We start from the raw sequence: 26,380 nt of genomic DNA on the forward strand, positions 1-26,380 counted from the left end.
GTGTCAGAAAGTAAGATGGGCACCCTCCGTTCAGATCGAGGGGGGGAGTATATGTCTTCAGAATTTAATGCATTTCTGGCTGAGCGTGGGATAAAACACCAATGTACAGTGCCGTATACACCACAGCAAAATGGTGTGGCTGAGAGAAAAAACAGGTCTCTCATGGAAATGGCAAGATGTATGGTTAAGAGTCAAAGTCTACCACATGGTTTTTGGCTTGAGGCTGTCATGTGTGCCACTTATGTACTAAACAGGTGTCCCACCAAAGCATTACAGGTTGTCACTCCATATGAGGCTTGGCATGGCCGCAAGCCATCTGTTGGCCATTTACGTGTTTTTGGTTGCCTGGCATATGCATTAGTGCCTATGCAACATCGCAGAAAATTGGATGACAAAGCTGTCAAATGTATTTTTGTTGGATATAGTGCTGAGAGCAAAGGGTATCGTTTGTATCATCCACAGACAAAGCGCATTTTGGTTAGCCGTGATGTTGTATTTGTGGAAGATGCAGTTCAGCCCTTGGTTTCATGTACTAAGGAGACAAGTATAAGCTCACGTGATGTCTATGATACATTGTTGCCTCTTTTCAGTGGTGCACAGTCAAGTGCAATACCTCATGAGGCAGTTTTTCAGCCTATGCAGGTTTTAAATGATGGCACAGATCAGCCTATATCTGATGCAGATGTGCATGATGCACTTGAGGATGAGAGACAAGAGATTGAGGGCTCTAGGAACATGCCTAGATGGCTGGTGCAGACTTTGCGTGACAGCAAGTTGGATGCCCCTTTGTCTAGTCGCACTCGTTCTGGCTCTCATGGTGCCTCTTATGCGTCAGATTGTTATGCATTGGCTGTTTCTAGTATGTGCGATGAAAGTGAGCCTGTTTCATTTGATGAGGCACAAAGTTCAGAAAATTGGATGGCTGCTATGCAAGCAGAATACGATGCTATTATGAAGAATGGTACATGGTCTTTATGTGACTTGCCCCCTGGCAAGAAGGCCATTGGCACTAAGTGGGTATACAAATTGAAGCGTAAGCCTGATGGCACAGTGGATCGCCATAAGGCTAGGCTTGTTGCAAAAGGTTATGCTCAAGAGAAGGGCATTGATTTTGATGAAACTTTTGCTCCCACATGTCGTATGACCACTGTTCGTAGCATCTGTGCATTAGCAGCTCATAATGGTTGGAATGTACATCAGCTGGACATAAAGACTGCGTTCTTAAATGGAGATTTGCATGAGGAGGTGTATGTATCGCAGCCTCGTGGTTTTGTTCAAAGAGGGCAGGAAAACAAAGTGTGCAGGTTAAAAAAGGCTTTATATGGTTTAAAGCAAGCTCCACGAGCTTGGTATGAAAAAATACATGCATATTTGACTGCACATGGGTTTCAGAATAGTCCAACAGAAAGCACTTTGTATGTTAAACGTGTGGATGGTGTACATCTAATCATTGCTCTCTATGTCGATGACATGCTGCTCACAGGACCAAATGAGAGTCATATTGCTGATTTTAAGGCTGATTTGAATGCCTCTTTTGAGATGTCAGATTTGGGGCATTTGCATCATTATTTGGGGGTGCAATTTAAGCAGTGTGATGGAGGTATTGCTTTGTGTCAGACAAAGTATATTGAAACATTGTTGCGGAGATTTGGCCTTGAAGACTGCAAGCCTATTGCTACTCCAATGGAGACAGGTTTGAAGTTGAGTCTTCATGATGCTGGAGATCACTTTGATGTCACACTCTATCAAACAGCTGTTGGTTGCCTCATTTATGTATGCATTACGAGGCCAGACATTCAGTTTGCAGTCTCACAGGTGAGCAGATTTATGCATAGCCCAGGCATTAAGCATTGGCAGGCAGTGAAGCGTATCTTTCGCTATTTGAGTGGTACTCGGCATCTTGGGTTGTTTTATCCCAAGGGGGGATCATTGCCGCCAGATTTACATGCTTTTTCAGATTCTGACTGGGCTGGTTGTTATGACACACGCGTGTCCACGAGTGGTTTTTGCTTCATGCTTGGAAGCTCATGCATATCATGGTTGAGCAAGAAGCAGCCTACTGTGGCCACTTCTAGTTGTGAAGCTGAGTACAGGGCAGCTTTCACAGCTACGGTTGAGTGTGTGTGGCTCAGACGCCTTATGGCTGATTTGGGTGTTGGGCAGCCATCTGCCACCACCATCTTCACTGACAGTCAGAGCGCATTGGCAGTTGCGCGGAACCCAGTGTTCCATGCTCGTACGAAGCACATTGAGGTGCACTACCATTATGTCAGGGAGAGACTCTCTGCAGGAGAGATCAGTTTGGTTTATGTGCCAACACAGGATAACCTTGCAGACCTTTTCACAAAGGCTCTGCCTCGTGAGAAGTTCGAAGCTTTTCGCAAAGCTTTGGGCTTACTCCCTTTTGTGGATTCGTCCACATAGCTAGACACTTCCCTATACATGAGTGCTAGCTCTTGTTCACCGCATCACTCCAGGGGGGATTTGTTACCATATTATAGTAGTGATGTGTGTGAACACACTTAGGACCGCCGGGGCACTTTTTCCCTCACTAGGAGGTTTTTTCCCCCGTGCATTGTATATACGCCCATTATCTTCTAGGGCTTGTTATCTTTCTATTTTGGCACTCATAATACACTACTGTGTTGTGCTCAAGCTTCCTCATCTTCTTGAAGTTGTGTGTGCATTCCTGCAACCCTAATTCCAACAGTAAGTCTCCTTATGGTGCATCAGTTCTCCTGATTAAGAAAAAGGATCAAGGTACCTGGAGGATGTGTATTGATTATAAAAGTCTTAACAAGGTTACAATTAAAAATAGATACCCATTGCCTAGATCAGATGATCTTATTGATAGGTTGCACATGGAGCTAAGTATTTTACAAAGCTTGACTTGCGAATAGGTTATCATCAGATCCGTATAGCAAAGGAAGATGTTCCTAAAACTGCTTTTAGGACAAGATATGGCCATTATGAATTTTTAGTGTTACCCTTTGGTCTCACTAATGCACCAGCAACTTTCCAACAGATGATGAATGATATATTTTGAGATCTGTTAGGAAAATGTGTGGTGGTTTTCTTAGATGATATTTTGATATACAGCAAAACTTTGGATGAGCATGAGAGTCATCTTTAAGGAGGTTCTAGAAAGGCTCACGAAAGAAAAACTGTATTGTAAATTATCTAAGTGTGATTTCTTTAAAAAGGAATTGTTATATTTAGGTCATAAGATCTCTCGGGATGGCTTAAGTAAAGATTTGGATCGGATCCAAAAGGTTTTGGAATGGCCAGTTTCACGTACGGTCAAACAGCTAAGATCTTTCTTAGGTTTTGTGGTATTTCTTTTTCGAAAATCTGTTAAAGATTATTCGAAGTTGACTATACCTTTTACCAATCTTCTTAAAGGTAAAAATAAAAGGTCCAATTCTCCAATTTGTTGGAATGATAAGCTATGGGAGGCTTTTGAAATTTTGAAAAAGAAAGTTCGAGATGCTCCTGTGTTAGCTTTGCCAGATCTTAGCAAAACTTACATTGTTGAGACTGATGCTAGTGATTTTGCGGTAGGTGCAGCTTTGTTCCAAGATGGGAAGCCTGTGGCCTTCGAGAGTAAGAAACTCAATGATGCACAGACTAGGTACCCAGTTCAAGAGAAAGAGTTGTATGCAATCATTTATGCTTTAAAGGCATGGAGACAGTATCTTTACGGGTCTCAGTTTATGGTCTTGACGGATCATCAATCTTTATAGTATATTTGTGATCAATCTTTACAGTATATTTGTGATCAACCGGACTTGAAGGGTAGAAAAGCAAGATGGGCTGAGTTGATGCAAGATTTTGATTTTATGATTAAATACAAAAATATACGGCTATTGGTTTTAGTCCGTGCATACTTATGTATGGGTATCAACCCAGGGCACCTGTTGATGTCCGTCTTAAGGACATCGATCTTGATGCATCGAGGGATTTCTTGCGTGATATGTAGGAAATGTTGACCAAAGCTCGGGATTCTATCAGTAGTGCTCAAGATAGGGTACGGTTTTATGCTGATAGGGGACGCTCATCTCGGTCTTTTGAACCAGGAGCGTTGGTTTATTTTAATGTTCTTAAAGATTCTCAGACTTTGTCAATAGAAAAATGCTCGAATTTAACTCCTAAATATTGTGGTCCATTTTCGAGTTATACATCGGATTGGCACAGTTGCGTTTGAACTTAAAACTACCTCCACTTCATCCAGTCTTTAATTTCAATAGATTGAAAGGAAAATTGGGAGGTGAGGATAACACAATTACTCCTCAAGAACTCGTTGAAGTCGATTATTTATCCTATATTCCACATGAACCTGATAAGGTACTTGAATTCAGGAAAAGAAAACTTTGTAGTTGACTAATCCTTGAGGTTAAAATTAGGTGTGGAAAGATAGGGAAATAGAGGATTCGACTTGGGAGTCGGTTGAGATTGTTCAGCGCAGTTCTCCTTCTTTTCATTGCAAGAGTGCAATGTTTTGAGAGAGGGGAAGTATGTTATATGTACATTATGTGTGCTATGTTATATGCACATTATGTGTTCATATACTAGGAGGCTAACCCACCTTAGGCTTGTGAGCATGGGAGCATGGGAACAAGCTCTAGTGGAGCATGGGTTAGGACTAACCTTAAGGATTAAGGTTAGGGTCAGGCATCCAAGGGTCACACATGGGGAATGGAAAGTCAAGAGTCACTTGAGGGCCCTCCTATATAATACGGGCATGGGGCACACTTAAAGGAGGCTTGGGGGCTTGGAGGCTTATGCTATGGTCTCTTGTGTAGAGATCCATATCTACTCATCTACCATTTCACACTTTAGCTACATGCTATTGGATTGTGTTATACCTCTTGATGGTATGGGACATCAAGGTAGAGGTATGATGTATTTCATTTATGATTCATGTGTGCATCCCTTGGGCTCGGGGGTGGTTGGGTGGTTGAGTTTATGCCTGATTTATGCATGTTAATGCATAACAATTATCTAGAGAGATCTTAGGGTTTTAACACTAGGTGTGCATGGAGTAGTCATCAATAAAGTTCACAAAATAGAGATATCCTTTATGAAGGTCTCCTCTCATAAGACCACATACATCACTATGTATAAGTTGTAATTTCTAGACATCCGTAAAACTGATCCATCTTTTGATAATGATTCCGTTGCATCTTGCCAAAATGCACCCCTCACATACATGTTTGACGAGGGTTGCAAGCTTGGGCAACTCTGACAACATCTCTTGCCTTAAGGCACAACAAACTACCCAAATTCAAGTGATTAAAGCGAGCATAACAAAGCTCCGCATCATGCATAGCATGTGTGGTAGTAATTGAACAAGCATTATGTGCCTATCTCTTATACCTATCCAAACTGTAAAGCCCATGGTTAGAGTACTAGATACCACAGTGATGTCTCCATCTCACTTTGATCATGAACTGTACACCTGCCCCACCATGAACAAATCTGACCACTAGGGCTGTCATAGCAATGGTAGAGATTAATAGCAAGTTCTAAGACTTCTAAGAGAGTGAGAACGACCTTACTAACTCCTTTACTGGATACTAGGAGTTATTTGCACATGTGATTGTTCCTCCTTGAGGAGCAGACTCAAGTGAGGAAAATAAATCACGCTAAGAAGTAATGTGCTTGCTAAGCACCACTATCGAAGTGCAAACATGCTGATTTATCTCATTGACATGCATATGTTATGGAGAAAATGATCATAATTATAGTGCATAATGAATTCCTAATCATCATGTTCATAGTTCATTAACTCCTTTTCAACAGTTGTTGCTAATGCATTAACCATAGCTATGCCTGACTCTTTCTTCTTTTCCTACTACAACCTTTTGATATATTTATTGGTGTAATGGTCTAGCTTCTGATAGTAGTTGCATTTGCTTTTCTTCTTAGGATTATCACTCCCCTTTTCGGCATCCTTTCTAGAAGACTGGGCTGATTCTGCCTTCAGCTCATAGCCAAATTTGAGAAAAGGCTTTGCCTTTATCTTTTTTACTAGCATAAATGCCTGATCTCTCACATGCATACTAGTTCGGTTTTGTCGAGATTGCTCTTCTTTGCAAGAGCACTACAACCAACTCTTCAAAAGTAAGGGCATTAGAGTTGCCCTTCATGAGCCAAAGTGTAGATGTAAAAGCCTAGCATGAATCTAATAGAGATGTGAGAATAATAGATACCAAAGAATTGTCCAAATAGGTCTCATCAATACATGCCAGCTGCTCCTTGAGATCTTTAATCCTTATGAGGAACTCATTCATTAAATCTTCCTCATTCATATACTCGGACTCTAACTGCTTATGCAAGCATGCCACTCGTGCCTTGTTATGCACTCGGTAAAGCATAATAAGCATATACCAAGGATGCTTCACAATTTTACATGAGTGAATATGAGGAATAATGCTCCTTTTCACTGAAAGCGCCACTAATGCATGTGCTTGTGCATCCCCCTTCCATCCCACGTGGCTTACTCTACTATTGGAGGTGTAGAGACGGATGCCACAGTTACATAAGAACTTGTATCACCATCCAAAGTACCTGTACTACTATGCTATTGTGCTAGCGAGACATGGCATACCTCAATGCCAATAACAATATTTCAAAGCCCTTTGGCGACCAATATATGGTGCATCAGATAGGTCCAAAATGGATAGTTGGTCCCGTCAAACTTATCCTCAACAGAAAGCATCCCAAACACATCACTGCTATGTGTAAACAATTAATCTTTGACATATAATGCAAATATCCCAACCGCTTGTAGGTACTGTCAATGTACATGAAATGCAACTGAAATGGCTCCCAGTAGATCATTGATGTGACGATGGAAACTGGTAAAGTGGTATGAAAAATTGCAACATGTCTAAGATGACGATGGCCTTGTCTACACACAAAATGCTGCTATTGTTGTGTAGAAAACCCAAAATCGAACAAGAACAATTCAAATTGACACTCCCTCGGGATACATGTGAAAACCTTATAGTATGCAAATGATCCTCGAAACGCACCTAAAACGCTTCAAAATGCGTAAAAATTTTGTTAACATAGTTAATAACTTTAACAGTATACTATATGGTATACCTTCTCCACCTGAGAGGATAGCTCAATTTGAGACAATCAAAAGAGAAACTTGAGGAGAAGATGACAAGGGGGTGAGAGCCAAGAGAACCTGCTCTGATACCAATTGTTGTAGTGGAGATCAAAGTAGCAACACACACATAGATGCAGCGACTAAGGAGAGATAGATGAAAGCACAACACTCAAAGTAGATTGATGAGAATGAGCGAAGTACAAGTCTATTGCATATAGATCTTCTATAGGGACTTGTTGAATAGCTGACGCTATCACCTATAGATCTTCTATAGGGACTTGTTGAATAGCTGACGCTATCACCTATAGATCTTCTATAGGCACTCGCCAAATAGCCGAAGCTATCACCTATAAATCTTCTATTTATCTCTCTCACTCTCTTTCTACACAGTTTGCAATCAAATAATCCGACAAAAAAGACTTATATTATATTCATGAAAGAAGTTATTGTACAAACCAACCAATACAATTGTGATACTACAACCAACAACCAACCAACCAATACAATTGTGATACTACAATCAACCAACTTTAAAAAGTTTATAAGGTTTATATACTTTTCTAAGGTCTTGGCAGCCACTCCATGCTTGCCACTTGTCACCCTATGTTGGTTACAATTATTAAATAAAGCATTTTATCCCGGATCACTCCTTATACTACTTCCATTTGAGTTTGTTCTTCTTTTATGTTTCTCAGTGTGTTTGTTGTGTTAGTTGAATGTGCTTCCTCTCTTGATCTTCCTGACTTATCGGCCTTTATATTCACAAGTCCACTTCAGTTTATAGGTTGTGCAAGTAGACTTGGCCTTGTGGTCTTGATCTCGTCGCCATGTCCTCCTGAAGACTTGTTTTGGCCGTCTCCATCCACCCTGCTAGCTCGTTGTTCCGAATTTAAGCTTTGAATAACTTTTTAGTGTCCCAAGTTAAGCTTTCATTTAACTCTTGTTGTTCATACTACTAGTAGGGGGAAAGGCAGAGAGAGGAAGTTATGCGGTTGAGTTAAAGTTTGGGGGCAAAGAGAGGAAGCCATGCGGTTGAATAGAAGTTTGGGGGCAAAGAGAGGAAGTCATGCGGTTGAGTTAAAGTTTGGGGGCAAAGAGAGGAAGTCATGCGGTTGAATAGAAGTTTAGGGGCAAAGAGAGGAAGTCATGCGGTTGAATAGAAGTTTGGGGGGAGAGAGCATAGAGCATGGCCCACCATCACCCCCTTGGAAAGTGACATGGGTGAGGGTTTAGTAACAGCTTCTTCTTTGGCTTGAGCTACATACTTCTTCCAAATCTCACTTATTGCATTTATGCACTTTTGTTTAATAAGAAACTCATAAATTTTGTAAGCTTTTGGTGCTTGGGCATGTTCATAAGAAAGAAACAAATTTTGGCTCATTAATTTCGTACACTTTTTCTACTCAAACATGTCCAACAAGAAATGAAATTGGTCTTATCAAATGTGAACAAGTAGGAGCAACAACAAATGTTGAAATTAAGAAGAGAAACTACAACCTAAATTTGCAAAAATCCTTGGAGGCATTTGTTTATGTATTAAGCCCTCTGAAGAAAGATCCCCTTTGCATATATCAGCTTCATACTATGATGTGCAAACTGATGTGATGATTGACATAAGCATTTTTAGGTATTTGAGATAGCAAAAAAGAGCATTTTTAGGTATTTGAGATAAGCATTTTTAGGTATTTGAGATAGCAAAAAAGAACAACTTGAAAAATAAAAAATATACAAATAAAGAGTTCCAACCTACCTACAATGTTCCATGTATTTGACGTATTTAATCGAGGTATATAAAACGCCAAATTCCTTTCCTCGGCTGCACATAAGCTTCCTACTCTACATCAGCACCCCGATTGCTGCTTCTGCTTCTCTATGAATACGCTTGGCTGAAATCTCTGCTAGATCGCAGGGTAACCTCAATCAGGAGCTTAATCCAACCATTGATCGGCGACCATATCATAAGGATTTTGTATAGATCTACTCTGCGAGGTATATCTAACTAATGATTTGATAAGCTGTGCGGGATCAGATAGAAATTTCAATGGCTTCTCAAAACCCACAACAAGCAGGGCAGCGCCCATCATATGGACACCCATATCCGCCCCCGCAGAGCTCTCCTGCCCCACCCATTGGCAGTCTTCCCTCTGGTATGCAGAATCTCAACATTGGGCGCCCTTCTACACAGCCTTGGCCATCAGTGGGAGCTCGGCCTCCTTTCTCTGGGGACTTTTCTGCTCAGAATCCATCGGTCCGCCCTGCTGGCCCGCCTCCCTACATGCCCGGATATGTTCCACCTGCATCCGTACCTGCCCCCCTTTCGGCCTCCGCTCGCCCATCTCCAGTACCCATGGCAAATTCAGTTCCTCCCATGGTAAGACCAGTCCCTACTTCAGGTATCTTTCCCACAGGAACATCAGCAAATGGTCCCCCCCAACCCTTGCCCCCTGGTCCTCCCTTCACTACAACACGACTTCTTTATCATCAAGGCAGTATTCCTGGAAGGCCACCTACATCAGCCACAGATACCCAAGTGGCCAGCTGGCCCCAAAGTAATGCACCGGCCAATGGTCCTGCTTATCCAGGTGGCGGACCTACCACAATGCAACCTGTTGGATCACTCAGACCCCCTGTGCAGGCTCCTACAATGGGTGGTACTGCCATGTATTCACAGAGACCAAATGCACAATTTCCGTGGAGGCCTCCTCAATCTCAGCCTATGGCTTCAGGTGTTACAGGTGGATACGGTGGTGCCACCTTACAAGCACCAGCAGGCACTGCAGCATCTTCAGCAGTGCAACCAACTTGGCCAGTGGCTCCTCCAACCTTTGCTGGGGCACCCCCTGTGAGTAGTTTGCATATATATTTATGAATATGAATGCACGTGTATGTCTCTCTGTGTGTGTGTGTGTGAGAGAGAGAGAGAGAATTGTTTTAACGTCATACAAAAGATCACAAGGGTCTACGAGACCAATATGTATCGAGTATCTATAATGTACATTGACATGAAAACATAAAAAAAAACAAACCAACTGAACGATTCCTTCATAATAAATTCTGAAAATAGGTGACTATAGAAGCTAGATTTAAGTGTGGTGTGTTAGACTCGTAAATACCATGTAGCATTTGCTCCTCAGCCTCTGCAATTAATGTCTCCGGGTCACAAGCGGGCCATGGCACATCTTGAAACATTCAAATGATCATGGCTACATGTCGTTGCATCCCGTTTTAGGTCGTCTGGTGTGTGGCCTCTAGGCTCTGACATCTAGCCTCAATCATCGGATGGCAACATCCTCCCTGACTCCGGTCGGTGGTGGAAAATATCTTATGGGGGCACATTAGTATACCATCCCGGGATAGCCTAGGATTAGTCTGTCACTCAAAGCTAGAAGCTTCCCCCATCTGCATTCTGCACTCCTGTGTAGCCTGATAAAAAAAGGTAAGCATAACCTGTGGCTGTCCAATAGTCTTTCTACCCTTGAATAGACTGTCCATGTGTTTCCTGATGTACAGAAGAAAGATGCCAAAGCAATGTGTATTGAATAAAACTTGAGAGAGGCCCAAAACCTTCCCGAAAAATGCAATGTAACCTACTGTTGATCTCATAGCAGAGGGACATTTGAAAAAGATAGCGCTCCTCTGTGTCAATCTCTTTGATCTCACACAATGTACAAATGTTGTGAATTTCCTGTGACTAGTACTACCCTGTCTCACACTGTAGGTGGTGCCATTGGACTTCAATCTGACCAATATCAATCCTGAAAGCATGTAGCTTATGTTGCTGTAGATACCTCTGCCTCTCAATTTATTGATTTGAAGTAGCATGTAAGAAATCATCCAGATAGAAACCCATGCTGTGGAGAGATTTTGTGGCTCATTCCATGATTGGAAGCTATGTAGTTGGAGGATGTCTATCCAAAGGATACGGTTGAGCTCGTCTAGTAAGGTTGAGGTTGGGGTCATCAAGATGGCACTCAAGGGTGGTAGTGTAGAGAGAAGCCATTTAGTAGTCTTGTAGTGTGATATGCAGCGGAAGTCTTTGTATTGGAAGATCCTGTCACACAAATGCTCACACCGTCTTTTGTATCTTGAGTTTCGTGTGTTTAGCAATCCACTTCAATACTTCAAACTTTAAAGAGATATAAGAATTGTACACCAGATTGGGTCCCGAATTATCCACACTGAAGGGCCTCCTATCCCGATAACGAGATAGTATTTGCTTTATTTCTTTAGAGAGAATGACTGTGGACTGTAGATAAGCCAAACCTAAGATCTCGGAGGATCGGAGATTGGCTGAACTATACACGGCTGTAGAAACCAGAGTCACACGGGGACGGGGGACGGGGACGGGGGACGGGGACGGGGACGGGGACGGGGACGGGGAAGTGCCGTCCCGGGGACGGGGTCGGGAACGGCAAAAAAAAACCTCTTTTTTAAAAGCAATTTAGGAGTTGTATGCATGACATACATATAGAGACACACTTTGAACAAAATTTTACACCGAATAGACAAAAAAACAAGAGTCATTTTGAGCAAAATGCGCTAATAAAACATCGATGGCACACTGATTATGTGATTGATAGTCTGATAGATACAAAGAGATAAGTACATGCCTCATGGGCAGTGAGGGTTACAAAAAAGAGTGGGTACAAAATAGGGATACTAGATAGATCACAATAGATCATGGCCATTGGCAGTGGGCACAAAAAAGGTGAGATGGCTCAAGGCTCAAGAGTCAAGCCTCAAGCTCCTGAAGTGCTAGCCTGACGGGAGGCTTGGAAGTCGAAGTCGTCGATGCCATTTGACGCCTCCTCCTCCCCCTCAGGCTGTGGCTCCTCCTCTACCTCCTCAAGATGCTCCTGAGCTGCAGGATCCTGCTGTGCCATCTCCCATTCGGTGAAGGGATCCGCCTTCCCTGTTGCTGTCGCACATAGCATGCGCAAGTTAGCGCTCACAAAAACCAAATCACTTGCCCTTTGCACTTCAAGGCGGTTCCTCTTCTTAGAGGCAATGTGACTGTAAACGCTCCAAAGTTGCTCCAAGCAACTAGAGCTCACAGCCTGGCTAAGGATGCGAATAGCCAAGCGCTGCAACTCCGGCCCATCTGATCCGTAATCCTCCCACCAAAGAGGAGACCCAATCTTGAGGCGGTCAAGCTGTGCATCTAAACATCCAAAAGATCCCTGCCGCGTCCTGTACTGAGATAGCTGGTCTCTGATCTTCCGCCTGATGGTAGGGTCGGGCTCTAAGCGCTCCAAAATGATCCGCCATCCCCTGCTTACTTCCTTGTCGGCCTCTTGCTTTCTGCCCTGGAACTCTGGATCAACCACAAAGGCAGCCGCATGAAGAGGGGAGTAGTAGGAGTTCCACCTGGACTCACATAATGAGTGGATCTCCTCAAACTCGGCCCTGTCTGGCACAAGCTGCTGGAGTGACTCGATCATGCGATCCATGGCCTCATAGACCTTGCCGATACATGGTTCACGGCCGTCAATGACTCGTAGAAGGTGAACAATAGGCTTGACCAAGGCATCAAGTGTCTTCACCTTCTCCCACCAAGCGGCATCATCGGCGCGATCTCGGCATGTTCTCCCTGTTGCCGATTTTGACTGCGGCATGGCTGAAAATTCATCACTAAGGAAAAGCCCTCTTAGGGCTCCGCCACATGTAGACAAGCGGCCTAGCATGAGGAAGTTGTATGCAAACCTTGTCTCAGAATACTTGAGGAGGGAAAGAGTGCTCCTTTTAGAGAACTCATGTCGCAGCCTTTGGTGGTTGAGGACAAAGGATACAAGCTGGTTAGCCTCCTCAATGGTGGGTGCAATCCATGGCAAGGCACCTATGTCTTTGAGGAGGTTGTTGAGACAATGGGCCATGCAAAAAGAAACTGTGATGGATGGATACATTGACTCAATAATGCTCCCGGCTGCCCTATTTGACGCCTCTCCATCCGCCACCATGCCGACCACAAGCTCCGGCCCAATGACCTCGATCGTGGACGCCCATTCCGCGGCAAGCACATCCACGGCCTTCCCAGTGCCACTCGCATCATGTGACTCGATGAAGTACACTTTGCCCCTTGAGTAGGCCACCACTCCATGGATGGAGCGCTTGCGCGTGTCACTCCATCCGTCTACAATGAGAGAGACTCCGTTAGTCTCCCATGTTGCCTTTGTATCCGCCGCCGCCTGCTCAACGGCCAACTTCTCCCTATCAAGCAAAGTGGTGCGAATCTTTTCCGATGAAGGTGGCACATAAGAGGGGCCATATTCCCCGATCTTTGTGGCCATCTCACGGAAGTAAGGAGACCTATTTCAAGTAAGGAAAACCATGTAAATGCTTTGAAGCATGAGACATTAAAAAAAAAAAAGAGTGAAGAGAATTGAGTCTCGACTCTCACCGTGCCGCTTGAAACGCAATGTGGTCGTGGTAGAAGAACCTAGCCACCGACCTATCCACCTCATCCTTCAATTTTGGGTTCCAATTCTCGTTAAGAGTGGATTGACGGCGGATGGGAATGGAGGCACCCGATGTGGATGGAGTGGACTTGAATGGTTGAGAGCTTGAAGCAAGATTTGGGTTCCTCTCCACCTCCATTCGCGTCGGTTGCTCTCGTGCTCTCACCACATCATGAGGATCAACGGCAACATGTCGCCCTCTCTTTGCCGCCTCGGCCACCTCATAAACCTTGAGCTTCTCAAGAAGCTCCGCTCGCTTCTCAGGAGTAACACGTGCGCAAAATTGCACTTGATGACCGGCCTCGTGCAAAAAGTGAGCTCGCACTTTGTTGGCGCCGCCACTTCTCTTGTAGGAACAAAGCTTGCAATTCCATGCCCTTGAACCACCGCCCACTCCACGACTAGCGTAGTGGACCTCATCCCACCATGACCATGTGTGCACCGCCGGCCTCCTTCGTGAAGAGCCCGCAACGGAAGATGTGGCGGCGGCGCCTTCACCTTGAGATGCCATGAATGATGAATAGTGTGAGAGAGAGGGAAGAAGGGTGCAAGAGAGAGAGAGAGAGAGAGAGAGAGAGAGAGAGATGGCTTGGAAGTTGGAGAGAGAGAGAGATGGCTTGGAGAGAGAGAGAGAGAGAGAGAGAGAGAGATGGCTTGGAAGTTGGAACTTGGCACAACTTGGCACAACTTGGAGAGAGATGGATTTGGAAGCTTGAGCAATGAGGCTTGAGAAACGAGTGTGGGTGCAATAGAGACTGTGCCTTTTTTTATAGCTGGAATTCTGCCCGTTTCCGCCCGTTTCCGCCCGTTTCTGGCCGTTTTTCTGCCCGTTTCTGGCCGTTGGAGACGTCCCCTCACCGCGTCCCCTTCCCGTCCCGCGTTTCGGGAACGCGTCCCCGGGACGCTTGCAGGCGTCCCCGTGTTGCACGGCGTCCCCCGCACGTCCCACGCGTCCCCGGCCGTCCCCGTCTCCGCGTCCCCGCGTCCCGCGTCCCTACGGCCCGTCCCCGCGTCCCCGTGTGACTCTGGTAGAAACACCTCGATGGCCTGATCTCGAGCCTATGCACTCTTCGCAAGGGCATGAGGAAGGGCTGCACACCTGAGGCTGAGAAAAGAAGATGGTGGACTGTTCTACGCTATGTTAGAATGCTGTAAATGCTTGGTTACCTTCACCAGATGACTGCTGCATGTATGGATGATGCACAATAGACTGGATACTGATGTAAACTGATGATTCAGGGCTGAGAACTGCTGTAGACAGAAACGCAGACCTGTAGGGATGCTGCTGGACTGAAACGCAGGAAGTACTGATGCTGCTGGACAGAAACGCAGGCTGATCTGCTGCTGGACAGAAACGCACAAGTGTACTGCTGCTGCTGGACAGAAACGCAGGTGACTGTACGGCTGGTTCACAAGCAGAAAACAAAACGCAGGCTATATGCTGAATTAGGGACTGTATTGATGCTGAATGCAGGCTGTAGATTGATTCAGGGCTGCTTTGACACTGAAAGTAGGCTCCTAGGGTTGTAGGGGCTGCTGAACTATAGGTGTTGGAGAAATAGGGCTGGCTGAAGCAACCTCAAACACTCCAAGGGCTGGATGAGACTAGTCTAGTGCTGAAGGCAAGGGAAACTCCTAGGGCTGAGGAGGAAAATTCTTAGCACACTGAAGACTGAATGAGAAACTAAGCCCTATGTAAGCCTATTTATACTAACTGGAAGTTGGTCAAGTTGGCTGGTTATTTAATAAAGTTTATATTTATAAATGACAAATAATGCGAATAATGCTAAATAAATACTATAAAATATGGAAAAAATACCAGATAAATCCTAGTAAATTCCCTAAGACTTCTGGGAGGTTCTAAATGATGCACAGGCATATGAATGCATATTATGCAGGATGCAGAGTGCTTTCTGATGCAAACCCTAAGGCTTCTACTAACTCTACATGCATGAATGATTCTCTCCAAGTGGGTTAAGGGACTTGACTGACTGACTGACCCGCTAAGGCTGAGGAATGACCTACGTAGCTCGTGCCTGACTTATCCTGGACTGAGGATGTACAATAGGGTCACGGCGTACACAATTATCATCCTATTGGGTTCCAAAACTGTACAACTGTTGCACTTCTGATGATGAGCCTTCTTGTCACCATGCACTGAGTGCAGAGTGCATGTGACATTCCCTCCTGATTAGCTTGGCGGTAGGTTCATGGCTTCCAAGTAGTCCGCCAATAACTGGGGGTACTCCTGGAAGAACTCCTCGTCGAGCCATATGGCTTCGTGGGTGCCTCGATCTCGGAATTTCGTATAGAATTGACGAATCCGTCGACCGGAACCATGCTTCCATCGATGAAGAAGGATCTGCTCAGGCTCAATAACTTCTGCCTCGTCTACCACGTCTGGCTGCTGTTCATCTGAAACATCACACTTCTGGACCAACATATGGTTTTAGCCAAGAAACATGGAAAACATCATGCATTGTCCAGCTGGCAGGCAACTTTAACTTCATGGAGACATCACTTAACTTCTTAACTATTGGAAAAGGGCCAAAACTACGGAATGAAAGCTTGGGACAATGTTTGCTCACTTGTTTCAATCTCTGCTTCATGATACGCAAATAGACCCAATCTCCTTCCTTGAAGTGGACATCTCGTTTAGACTTATTTGCATGTCTGCTATATGCTTCCTGAGCTTTGGTCAAGCGGTCCTTGACTGACTCAATGATCTCGGAAAATGCTTCCGTGGTTTTATTAGCCCCTAAAGATGGAGACACCATTCTTGTCAAAAGAGAAGAAAAACGGCGACCAAAGGCTGCTTCATATGGAGTCCGTCCGACACTGGATGAATGAGTGTCGTTCAAGATAGCTTGGACCAATGGAAGATAGTGCTCCCATTTGGACTGCTGGTCATGACAGTATGACTTGAGGACATTAAAGGCCAACTGGTTATAAATTTTTGTCTGGCCATCTGTATGGGGATGGAATGCACTAGACAACTGCAACTTAGTTCCAAAGTTTTCAAATAATGCCCTCCAGAAATGCGAGGTAAACTTGGAATCTTTGTCTGATGTTATGGTGCTAGGCAAACCACAAATTGGATACCAATGCTTGAGAAACAGACGGGCTACGTCCTCGGCTATGGCCGTATGCTTGCATGGGATGAGCATGCAGAATTTACTAAAGCGATCCACAATGGTAAAACACTGAGTGTTACGGGATCCAGTGGATGCTGGTAGAGGTCCTACAAAGTCCATAGATATGTCGATGAAAGGTCCGTCGGGGATAGGCAAAGGTTGAAGTAAACCTGCCTTCTTTATACGGGGAACCGTTACTTTTTGACAAATCTTACAGGCTTGTACATACTACATGTGCATAGACATCACGCCTCATCTTTGGCCAATAAAAGGACCGTTCTAATTTCTTGAGGGTACTGTTGATACCCCTATGTCCTCCAACTAAGGAGTCATGGGCATCGTGGAGAAGAGCAGAACGCTTTTCCCGAGTAACACAGAGACGGTTCTTGTAGAACAACCAACCGTTCTGTACTAAATAGTGGCCAGGCTCAGAAGTGAGGGCCAAACTATACTGAGTACCAAACTCAAGGGAGTCGACATATTGGTCTTTCATACTATCCAAGTCCTTCCCCATGATTTCGAGAATGGTAGCTTCTTGGACTGCCTGGATGCTGGACTTTCGATTGAGAGCATCTGCTACTGGGTTATGCTTACCAGGGATGTATTCAATCATACCTCCAAACTGTTGGAAGATTTGACTCCACCTGGCCTGTCGATCACTCCACTGGGCACCGGGCATAGTTTGAAGCCACTTAAGTGCTTGGTGGTCTGTTTTCACTGTGAAAGCCTGTCCATAAAGAAAAGGCTTCCAATGTTTGAGCGCTATGATCACTCCAAAAGCTCTTTGTCATATACTGAATAATTCTTTTCGGCGACATCCAACTTTCTGCTGTAATATGCCACGGGTCTATTGTCCTGCTGGAGGACTGCACCTATGGCTACATTGCTGGCATCGGTGATGACCTCGAAAGGTTCGTCCCATGATGCTAACTTTAATACAGGTGCTTCTGAGGCAGCTTTTTGGAGTGCACCGAATGCATCAAGTGTCACGATTGTGACGTGTTTATATATCAGATTCTCTCTTCATTGTTGATTACTGTTGCAGATGCAAAGAGTTACTAGCCAAAGGGAACCCCTACCCTCGACTGGTTGCGACTCTTCGTCAAAGGATGTACCTCTTCATCGAATAGCCACATCTCTTCGACGAATGGTTGTATCCCTTAGTGAATGGTTGTGCCTCTACATCGACTGGACACATCCCTTAGCCTAAAAGTTGTACCCTTTCGTCTAAGGTCATGTCCTTTAATCAAAGGACATGCCTCTTCAAATGTGTCTCTTCATCTCCTATATAAGAGACCTATTGTACTCAGTTTAACAACAACAAGTCAATTCAATCTTGTCTCAAGTGTTCTCCTGAAGGTTCTTGTTCTAAGTTAATTACTTAAGTAGTAATTAGTACATAATATGTAGGATTAATAACATAATCCTCACAGTGGTATCAGAGCAAATTTTTTCCTACCCGTGGGTTGTGAAGTCCTCACCCTCTCTGCGGCACTCCCTCATCCACCTCTCCTCTCGGTGTTGTATGGAAGAAGCAGAGCGATGGTGGACTTGGCGTGAATCCTTGCTTGTAGTAATGTAAACAAGTACACAAGGTCTCACACCCATATACACGTATTGTGGTATAGCAGAGAGGGACCCCCTGCTGTATTTCCGGAATGCCCTCCCTCCCTGCTGCCGGTGGCGTTCGCAACATGGCAGGAACTGCCCCCTTCGCTGCTGAATATGGAGCCCCCCTCTCTTCGCCTTGGTTGCTGCCAACGGGCGCTCTTGTTTGCTGAGCGTGGCTGCCGGTTGTGAGTCGCCTTACTATATGCAGTGACTGTTGGTTCCACACTGTTCGCAGCGATCCACTCGGCGATTCAGCCTTCGAAGCGTCACCTCCACTCCGCGATTCAGCTTTCGAAGTGTCACCTCCACTCGGCGATTCAGCTTTCGAAGTGTCACCTCCACTCGGCGACGGCCTTCGAAGCGTCAACCTTCAACAAAAAAAACAACAACAATACACAACATTAATAAGTGTACTGCCACGTGGAATTCACAAAAAAAAAAAAACCCAAACAAACCCAACAGGCGTGCGTAACCGGCTGGGCGTGCGCTGGCCGCCCGTTTGGGATTTGCTGGTGTGAACAAGCCACCGTGGGCGACTCGGAAACCACCACCCGGCTGTCAGGATGTCGCCTAGTTCTTACTCGCCTCCTTCTCTCCAGCGAATAGGCGCCCTTCTTCCTGGCTGTTCGTGGGTTTTCCTGGCTTTGCCCACACCACATACTCTGTGTGCTCTTGCCCTCTACGTGCATGCTTCATGGACAACTTCCCGGAGGAACCCGACATGCACATCTCTTACCTGAGTTACATCGACGAGATCCCCGAGGCTGTTCTTCCCGAACACAGCTCTCCTCGTGCCCTCACTCCGGAATCAGTGCCACTACCCGCCGATGTTGGGTGGATTCCAAGTCTTTCAGCCTCTCCTATCCCAGCATCCCCGGCCTCTCTGGTGTACCGCATTCATGTCAGCAGCCCGCATGTGACCGAACCCGACACTTGGGCGATTTGGACTATTTTCCTCACCTGCGAGCCACTGCATCTTACTCATTTCGAGTATTTTTTATCACGGTACCCGCAGTTGGCACACTTTCTTCCAGAGTGCAGTGTGGATGGCTTACGCAATGTCTCCTCCACGCGCCCTCCTGTGACATTTTACTGTGAGATCTTCGTCCCCGACTATACTCCATTATCTCCAGTGCCCAGTTCTTTGGAGGAAGCCAATGCAGTAACTTCGGAGGACGATCCCGACGAAGTGGAAGACCCCGACTTCGCGTACGAGGATCCTATTACTGCCTCTCCAGCAGCAGCTGTTCCTTCCATTCTACATTTCGGGTGGACCTTTCTTGCTTCACCACAGTACTCTCTCTGAGTGCTCTAGATGTCGACTTCGCACAACAACGTGCCACCCGCCGATCCTCTGATGGAAGCCTTGCTGATGACTACTCTCCAACAACAGATGGAGGACTTGCAAAAGGCATTTTTCGACGGAATGGCATCAATGAGATCCCAGATGGAAGACATGCAGCAGCGGCACCAACATCAGCGCGAGGGATCCAGGAAGTCCCAGTGAGCGCATCGTTCGCATTCCCCACAGTCATCATCATCATCCTCGGTGGGCCAGCAGGACGATCCCTTAATTCCTCCCGATCCGACTGCCGAGGTAGACAATGCTGAACTTAAACTTTTATATAAATTAATGACCACAGCACAAACACGAAAGATGGACATCAAGTTACCTGAGCCCTATAATGGCCGCCGTGATAAGCGGTTAATCGATCATTGGCTCTACAAAATGGAGGTTTATTTCTCGAATACTGAATTGCCCGAGAACAAAAAGGTGGCATTGGCCAGTACCCTCTTGAAGGATACCGCCTTCCTCTGGTGGCGACGCAGGATTGCAGATGGCAAGTCTACTCCAACGTGGGATAAATTCCGGCGTGCTCTTCGCAAGGCTTTTGAGCCTGCAAATGCGAATTTTCATGCCAGGTCTTCTCTCCGCCACCTGAGTCAAACTGGCTCCGTGGCCGCGTACATCTCAGAGTTTCAAAAATTGGCTCTGGAGATAGAGACACTCAGTCCCTTTGACCAGCTTCACAGCTTCATTGACGGGCTTGAACCCACAATCCAAGACGAAGTCCAAGTCCATAAGTATAATCCTGCCACCCTGGATGAAGCAATCTCGTATGTCGAGCGCATCAGTGATTACCGGCGTCCTCCCAGGAACTTTTCCTCCGGCGCCCGTTCCTTCCAACGGAATCGATCCAATGGGACTAGCCAACCCCAGCGTCCTAATTCTGGACAACCCAACTCTCGGCGACCATATTCTGGACAACAGTCCTTCCGGCCGCGATTTTCCGGGCAAACTTCCCCGTCAAATGCAGGATCCTCTCAGACCGAATCCTTTGGCAGCAGCAGAAACCGAGATCGTTCTCGACAGGACCGTCGCAACAATGATCGGCGCAATTTCAAGCGAGAACCCTCTTCAGGACAGCAAACCTCTTCATCAACTGCCCCTTCATCCCAACCTAGTCGCCCAGGCCTCTGCACAATTTGTTCTGGCGATCACCAGTGGTATGAATGCCCTCAGCGTCCTAAACCCTCCAACACTCGGCGCAATTCTCAGGTGGACAGTTGTCACCATGCTGATCATGACCCCCCTCCTGTGAAAGACAAGAACAAACAGATGGCTTGTTCTGTTCGCGTTTCAGAGTTTGTCTGTACCCTGATGCTTAATGGCCAAAGTACCAACCCTGTTCCGGTGAATCTTTCCAAACAGGTCCTTAGTCTTCTTGGCTTCATTAGCGACCATCCCATCAATGTGCTGGTGGACAGTGGTTGTTCCACTAATTTTGTGGGCACTTCTTTGGTTCATAAGCTTCGCCTACAGACCCGACATTTTGTGGATGCTTTTCAAGTGGAGCTTGCTGATGGTTCCTTCCTTAATTGTAACCAAAAGGTGCAACAGCTTCAGTTCTAGATTCAAGATTACCAGGATCACCTTAATTTTTCAGTGATGCCATTGTCACATTATGACATGATATTGGGACAATCTTGGCTGTATCGATATGATCCGGTGATCAGCTTTCGTTCCCATTCAATCCAATTATATCATAATGGTCGAGAGCTGGAACTTCATGGCCTTTTTAGTGCCAAACCCATCACCATTGTTTCTGCCCTGCAAGTCAAACGTCTCATTCGCAAACGTGACAGTGCAACATCCTTGGTCATGTTACGGGAGATTGAAGCAGAAACTAGTGAGCAATCTCAAGCCTCGCCATCAACTACTGCTTACTTGGAGCAACCCTTCTTCAGGCCTTTTCAAGATTTGTTTCCGAATGATCTTCCGACGACATTGCCTCCTCGTCGTCCTGTGGATCACCCGATTGATCTTATCCCAAGTCAACCTCCTCCAACCCGAGCTCCTTACCGTGTTTCTTACTCTGAATCTCAGGAGATACAAAAGCAATTACAGGAGTTGCTGGACAAAGGTCACATCCGTCCCAGCAAAAGTCCCTTCGGAGCCCCGGTTTTACTTGTCAAGAAGAAGGATGGATCAATGCGACTTTGCATTGATTACCGTGCTCTCAACAAGCTGACAATCAAGAACAAATTTCCTTTACCTCGCATCGATGAATTGTTCGATCAACTGCTTGGTGCTAAGGTGTTTTCCAAGATTGATTTAAAGTCCGGCTATCATCAAATTCGTATCCGTAATGGTGATGAATACAAGACAGCCTTTCGGACTAAATATGGCCATTATGAATTCTTGGTCATACCTTTTGGGTTAACCAATGCCCCGGCCACTTTCATGACCCTGATGAATGAAATTTTTGGGCCATACTTGGATAAGTTCGTGATCGTTTATCTTGATGATATTCTGGTTTTTAGCCGATCTATGGTCGATCACAAAGAACATTTACAGATAGTCTTTGAAGTACTACGCAACAATGTGCTGTACATCAACAAAAAGAAGAGCGAATTTTTCAAAAACCATGTGGAATATCTTGGTCACATCATTTCTGCTAATGGGATTGCAGTAGATCCTAAGAAGATTCAGGCGATTGTGGATTGGCCTTTGCCTCTCACCATTTCAGATGTTCGATCTTTCTTGGGACTTGCTAACTTTTATCACAACAAGGTGCATAGATTTTCGGAGATTGCTGCCCCTTTGACAGAATTGACAAAGCTGGACAAACTTCAGTGGTCTTCGGAAGCTGAGCAATCCTTCAATGATCTCAAGCATGCCTTGACGACAACCCCGGTCTTGGCCATTGCAGATCCCACTCAGCCCTTTGATGTAATGACAGATGCCTCAGATCGTGCTTCTGGTGGAGTTTTGATGCAGAATGATCGTGTCATTGCTTTTGACAGCAGAAAGTTTTCAGCCATTCAAAGCAGGTATCCTGTGTATGATAAGGAGTTTTTGGCAATCGTGCATGCTTATCGAACATGGAGACATTATCTTCTTGGAGCAGATTCAGTTGTACGTACAGATCATCAATCTCTGACGTATATTTTCACTCAGCCTGTTATGAACTCTCGACAAGGCAGATGGGTTGAATTCTTGGCTAATTTCCACATGATTATTCAGTATGTTCCTGGTCTTCAGAATGTGGTTGCAGATGCCTTAAGTCGCATGCCTCGAGCCATTAATTTTGCCATCACAGATGTGCAAATAGAAATCCCTGCTTGTTTCAAAAATGAATATTTGACGGATAGAGATTTTGGAGATGCGTTCCGTGCTCTCAAATCTTCTAATCCCAGTCCTGCAGAAATGAACATATTTGCAGCCTATATTATCATGGATGAGTTGCTGTTCTTCTCTGACCGCATTTGTGTGCCTCACAATACTTCATTGCGGAAGATTCTTATTCAAGAACATCATGAAGTCCCTTATGCTGCTCACCCTGGTATCAACAAGACATATCGACTTTTGTCTGCTACATACTTCTGGCCTCAGATGCAGCAAGATGTTATCAAATTTGTCAAAGCTTGTCATTCATGTCAAACAATGAAAGCCTCTCGACAACTTCCTCAAGGGTTACTTCAACCATTGCCAGTTCCCAATGAGAGATGGGAAAGTATCAGTATGGATTTTATCACCACCTTGCCTCGTTCATCCAAAGGCAATGCTCAGATTCTTGTGGTGGTTGATCGATTTTCCAAAATGGCACATTTCATTCCTTGCAAGAAAGCTGCTTCAGCCCCAGATGTGGCATCATTATTCGTGCAACATGTCTTCAAATTGCATGGTTTGCCAAAGACCATCATCTCTGACAGAGATCCAAAGTTCACTGGACATTTTTGGACGTCTTTGTTCAAATCTCTTGGCACGAATTTGTTATTCAGTTCAGCCTATCATCCTCAAACAGATGGACAGACTGAAAGAGTCAATCAGCTTTTGGAAGAAATGATTCGACATTACATTCAATTCCGTTTGGCATCATGGGAAGATTATTTACCACTCATGGAATTTGCTTATAATAATTCCCATCATTCAGCAATTGGATTAACTCCATTTCAAGCAGCATATGGACATACTCCTCTTGTGCCTACAAACTTTGTTTTACAACACAAAGTGGTGTTGGCAGATCAGTTGGTTCAGGAGATGCAAGATGTGCTTGTACAAGTTCGAGATAAATTGGTCCATGTGCAACAAAAATATCAAAAACAGGCCAACAAGCATCGTCGACATGCAGAATTTCAAGGAGACTTGGTCTTATTATATGTGGCACCTCACCGCTACAAAACAGTGAAGTCAGTTTTTTCAAAGTTACGACCTCGCGTCTATGGGCCTTTCAAGATTCTTAAGAAAAATTCAACTGTCAGTTACAAGTTGGAACTTCCACCGTCATGGGGAAAGATTCATCCGACTTTTCACATATCTTGGCTCAAACAGTATATTCAAGGAGATTTGCCTGTTCCAGACTTATCTTCTTATGTACCAGAAATTGAAGATGACCATATTATCCTTGTTCCAGAAGTAATACTTGACGTAAGACAGAAGGAAACAAGAAGAAAGTTGACTACAGAATTTCTTGTGAAGTGGATGGACTTGGATGAGTCTGATTCCACTTGGCAAACAGATGAAGAAATGCAACAGTACCCTAACCTTCTTCAGGAGTTCTTCGACAAATGGATGTCTATCATTTGACACATGGGTTTTATTTTAAATGGGAGGGAATGTCACGATTGTGACGTGTTTATATATCAGATTCTCTCTTCATTGCTGATTACTGTTGCAGATGCAAAGAGTTACCAGCCAAAGGGAACCCCTACCCTCGACTGGTTGTGACTCTTCGTCAAAGGATGTACCTCTTCATCGAATAGCCACATCTCTTCGACGAATGGTTGTATCCCTTAGTGAATGGTTGTGCCTCTACATCGACTGGACACATCCCTTAGCCTAAAAGTTGTACCCTTTCGTCTAAGGTCATGTCCTTTCATCAAAGGACATGCCTCTTCAAATGTGTCTCTTCATCTCCTATATAAGAGACCTATTGTACTCAGTTTAACAACAACAAGTCAATTCAATCTTGTCTCAAGTGTTCTCCTGAAGGTTCTTGTTCTAAGTTAATTACTTAAGTAGTAATTAGTACATAATATGCAGGATTAATAACATAATCCTCACATCAAGTGCCTTACCTGTAACTGAGACTTTCTGCTTGCGAGTCTTCACCCCCTTGAGCAAGTCGGTAAGAGGTGTTGCAAGGTTGGAACTGGCTATTCTATAATTGCCTCAAGTACCTTATTTCATGGCCTATACAAGATGGATGTATTGAGAAGTTGCAGCAGGATGCTTGCTTAGTCTCTACGACTCGTGCTATGAGTGATGTAGAATTATGGCATGCATGATTTGGCCATCTGAATTATGGCAGTTTGTTACGCCTTCAAAGGGATGATATGGTATCTTAGTTGCCAACTCTTGAGACCCCTACTAGACATGTATGTGAGGGGTGTATTCTTGGAATGTCCCAATGTAAGATCTCCTGAACCTTTGGTGGGTCCAGTCTAATCCCATCGGAACCGATGATGTAGCCCAAATACTGAACTTCCTTAACACCAAAGACAGACTTTTTGGTGTTTATGTAGAGCTGATTATCTCGCAGAATTTGCAAGACTTTCTCCACATCTCTCTCATGCTGCTCCGCAGTGGCTGAGAAGACTAGTATGTCGTCAAGGAATATGAAAACATACTTGCCAATGTGGACTGCGAAAATCCTAGACATCATCTTATTGAACGTTGCGGGTGCATTTGTAAGCCCAAAAGGCATGACTACTAACTTGTAGTGACCACGCTATGTCCGAAAAGCTGTTTTTGGAATGTCAGCTTAAAAAATGCGGACCTGATGGTAACCACTCTTGAGGTCGATCTTAGTGAATGCCCAGACACAGAGAGGGTCTCTTGAGGAGCTCAGACAGTGGGAGACATTCACAGAGGGAGATCACTGACTTCTTCAGACCACAGACTCGGCAGTCAGATGAGCAGGCATCACAGCAGACTTCAGAGTCCACCTGTACTAGAGGTATTTTGACTGACAGGGCCACTGGGCTTGGGAGATCAAGACGCCCACGACTACGAGGATCATCACAACATCGACGGAGGCTGCATCAGAGGGTCCGGACTATTCTAGAACGACATGGGAGACGTCCACTTAGAGTACTCACCATGGAGGACATTGATGAGATTCGCCAGTGACCGATGCTGGACATCTTGAGACCATGATTTCAGCATTTCAGCATTTTAGTTTAGTTTAGTTCAGTTCAGTTTTTTAATCTTCTCTTTTTAGCACATAGACAACTTAGCACCGTCTAAACGCTCCAAAATGTACTCTATCCTGGGCATAGGAAACTTATTCTTGATAGTGAGTTTGTTTAATGCCTTGTAGTCTACACAAAGGCGTGCAGACTTGTCCTTCTTTTGGACAAATAGGATAGGTGCAGCAAATGGGGAGGAAGAAGGCCGAATGAATCCGGCTCGGAGAAGCTCAGATAACTGCTTTTCTAACTCGCCCTCTAAAGTCTTGGAAAGACGATAGGGAAACCTGCTAGGAGGATGTGATCCATGGACCAAATCAATGTGATGGTCCTAAGGCGAGAGGGTGGGAGACTGGGCGGGAGAT

At 45.0% G+C, this 26,380-nt stretch overlaps 2 protein-coding genes across 3 annotated transcripts in view; one reads left to right on the forward strand and one right to left on the reverse strand.

Moving 5' to 3' along the window:
• Positions 1–8,893: 8,893 nt before the first annotated feature.
• The window catches only part of LOC147640811 (protein transport protein SEC24 C-like), an 83,406-nt gene continuing 65,919 nt past the window's right edge, over positions 8,894–26,380 (forward strand). For both annotated transcript variants that reach the window (XM_086815503.1, XM_086815495.1), the window contains exon 1: positions 8,894–9,962. In XM_086815503.1, the coding sequence (XP_086671629.1) occupies positions 9,162–9,962 (801 nt within the window). In that variant the 5' untranslated portion in view covers positions 8,894–9,161. The remainder of the gene's footprint in view (positions 9,963–26,380) is intronic.
• LOC147640812 (uncharacterized) lies at positions 11,726–14,195 on the reverse strand. The gene is made up of 2 exons (XM_086815514.1): positions 13,518–14,195; positions 11,726–13,426 (listed from the first exon to the last, which is right to left on the reverse strand). The coding sequence occupies exons 1-2, from the start codon at positions 14,084–14,086 to the stop codon at positions 11,860–11,862; spliced, it is 2,136 nt and encodes a 711-aa protein (XP_086671640.1). The 5' UTR covers positions 14,087–14,195; the 3' UTR covers positions 11,726–11,859.

This window comes from Cibotium barometz, chromosome 2 (assembly GCF_041138505.1).
Source record: "Cibotium barometz isolate CiBa-2024 chromosome 2, ASM4113850v1, whole genome shotgun sequence".
Lineage (NCBI taxonomy): Eukaryota > Viridiplantae > Streptophyta > Polypodiopsida > Cyatheales > Cibotiaceae > Cibotium > Cibotium barometz.

Excerpts from the sequence above, each read along its gene's own strand:
- LOC147640812 (XM_086815514.1), bottom strand. The coding sequence starts at position 14,086 with ATGGCATCTCAAGGTGAAGGCGCCGCCGCCACATCTTCCGTTGCGGGC. Across the intron at positions 13,427-13,517 it reads ATTGCGTTTCAAGCGGCACG|GTCTCCTTACTTCCGTGAGA; the intron begins GTGAGAGTCGAG and ends TACTTGAAATAG.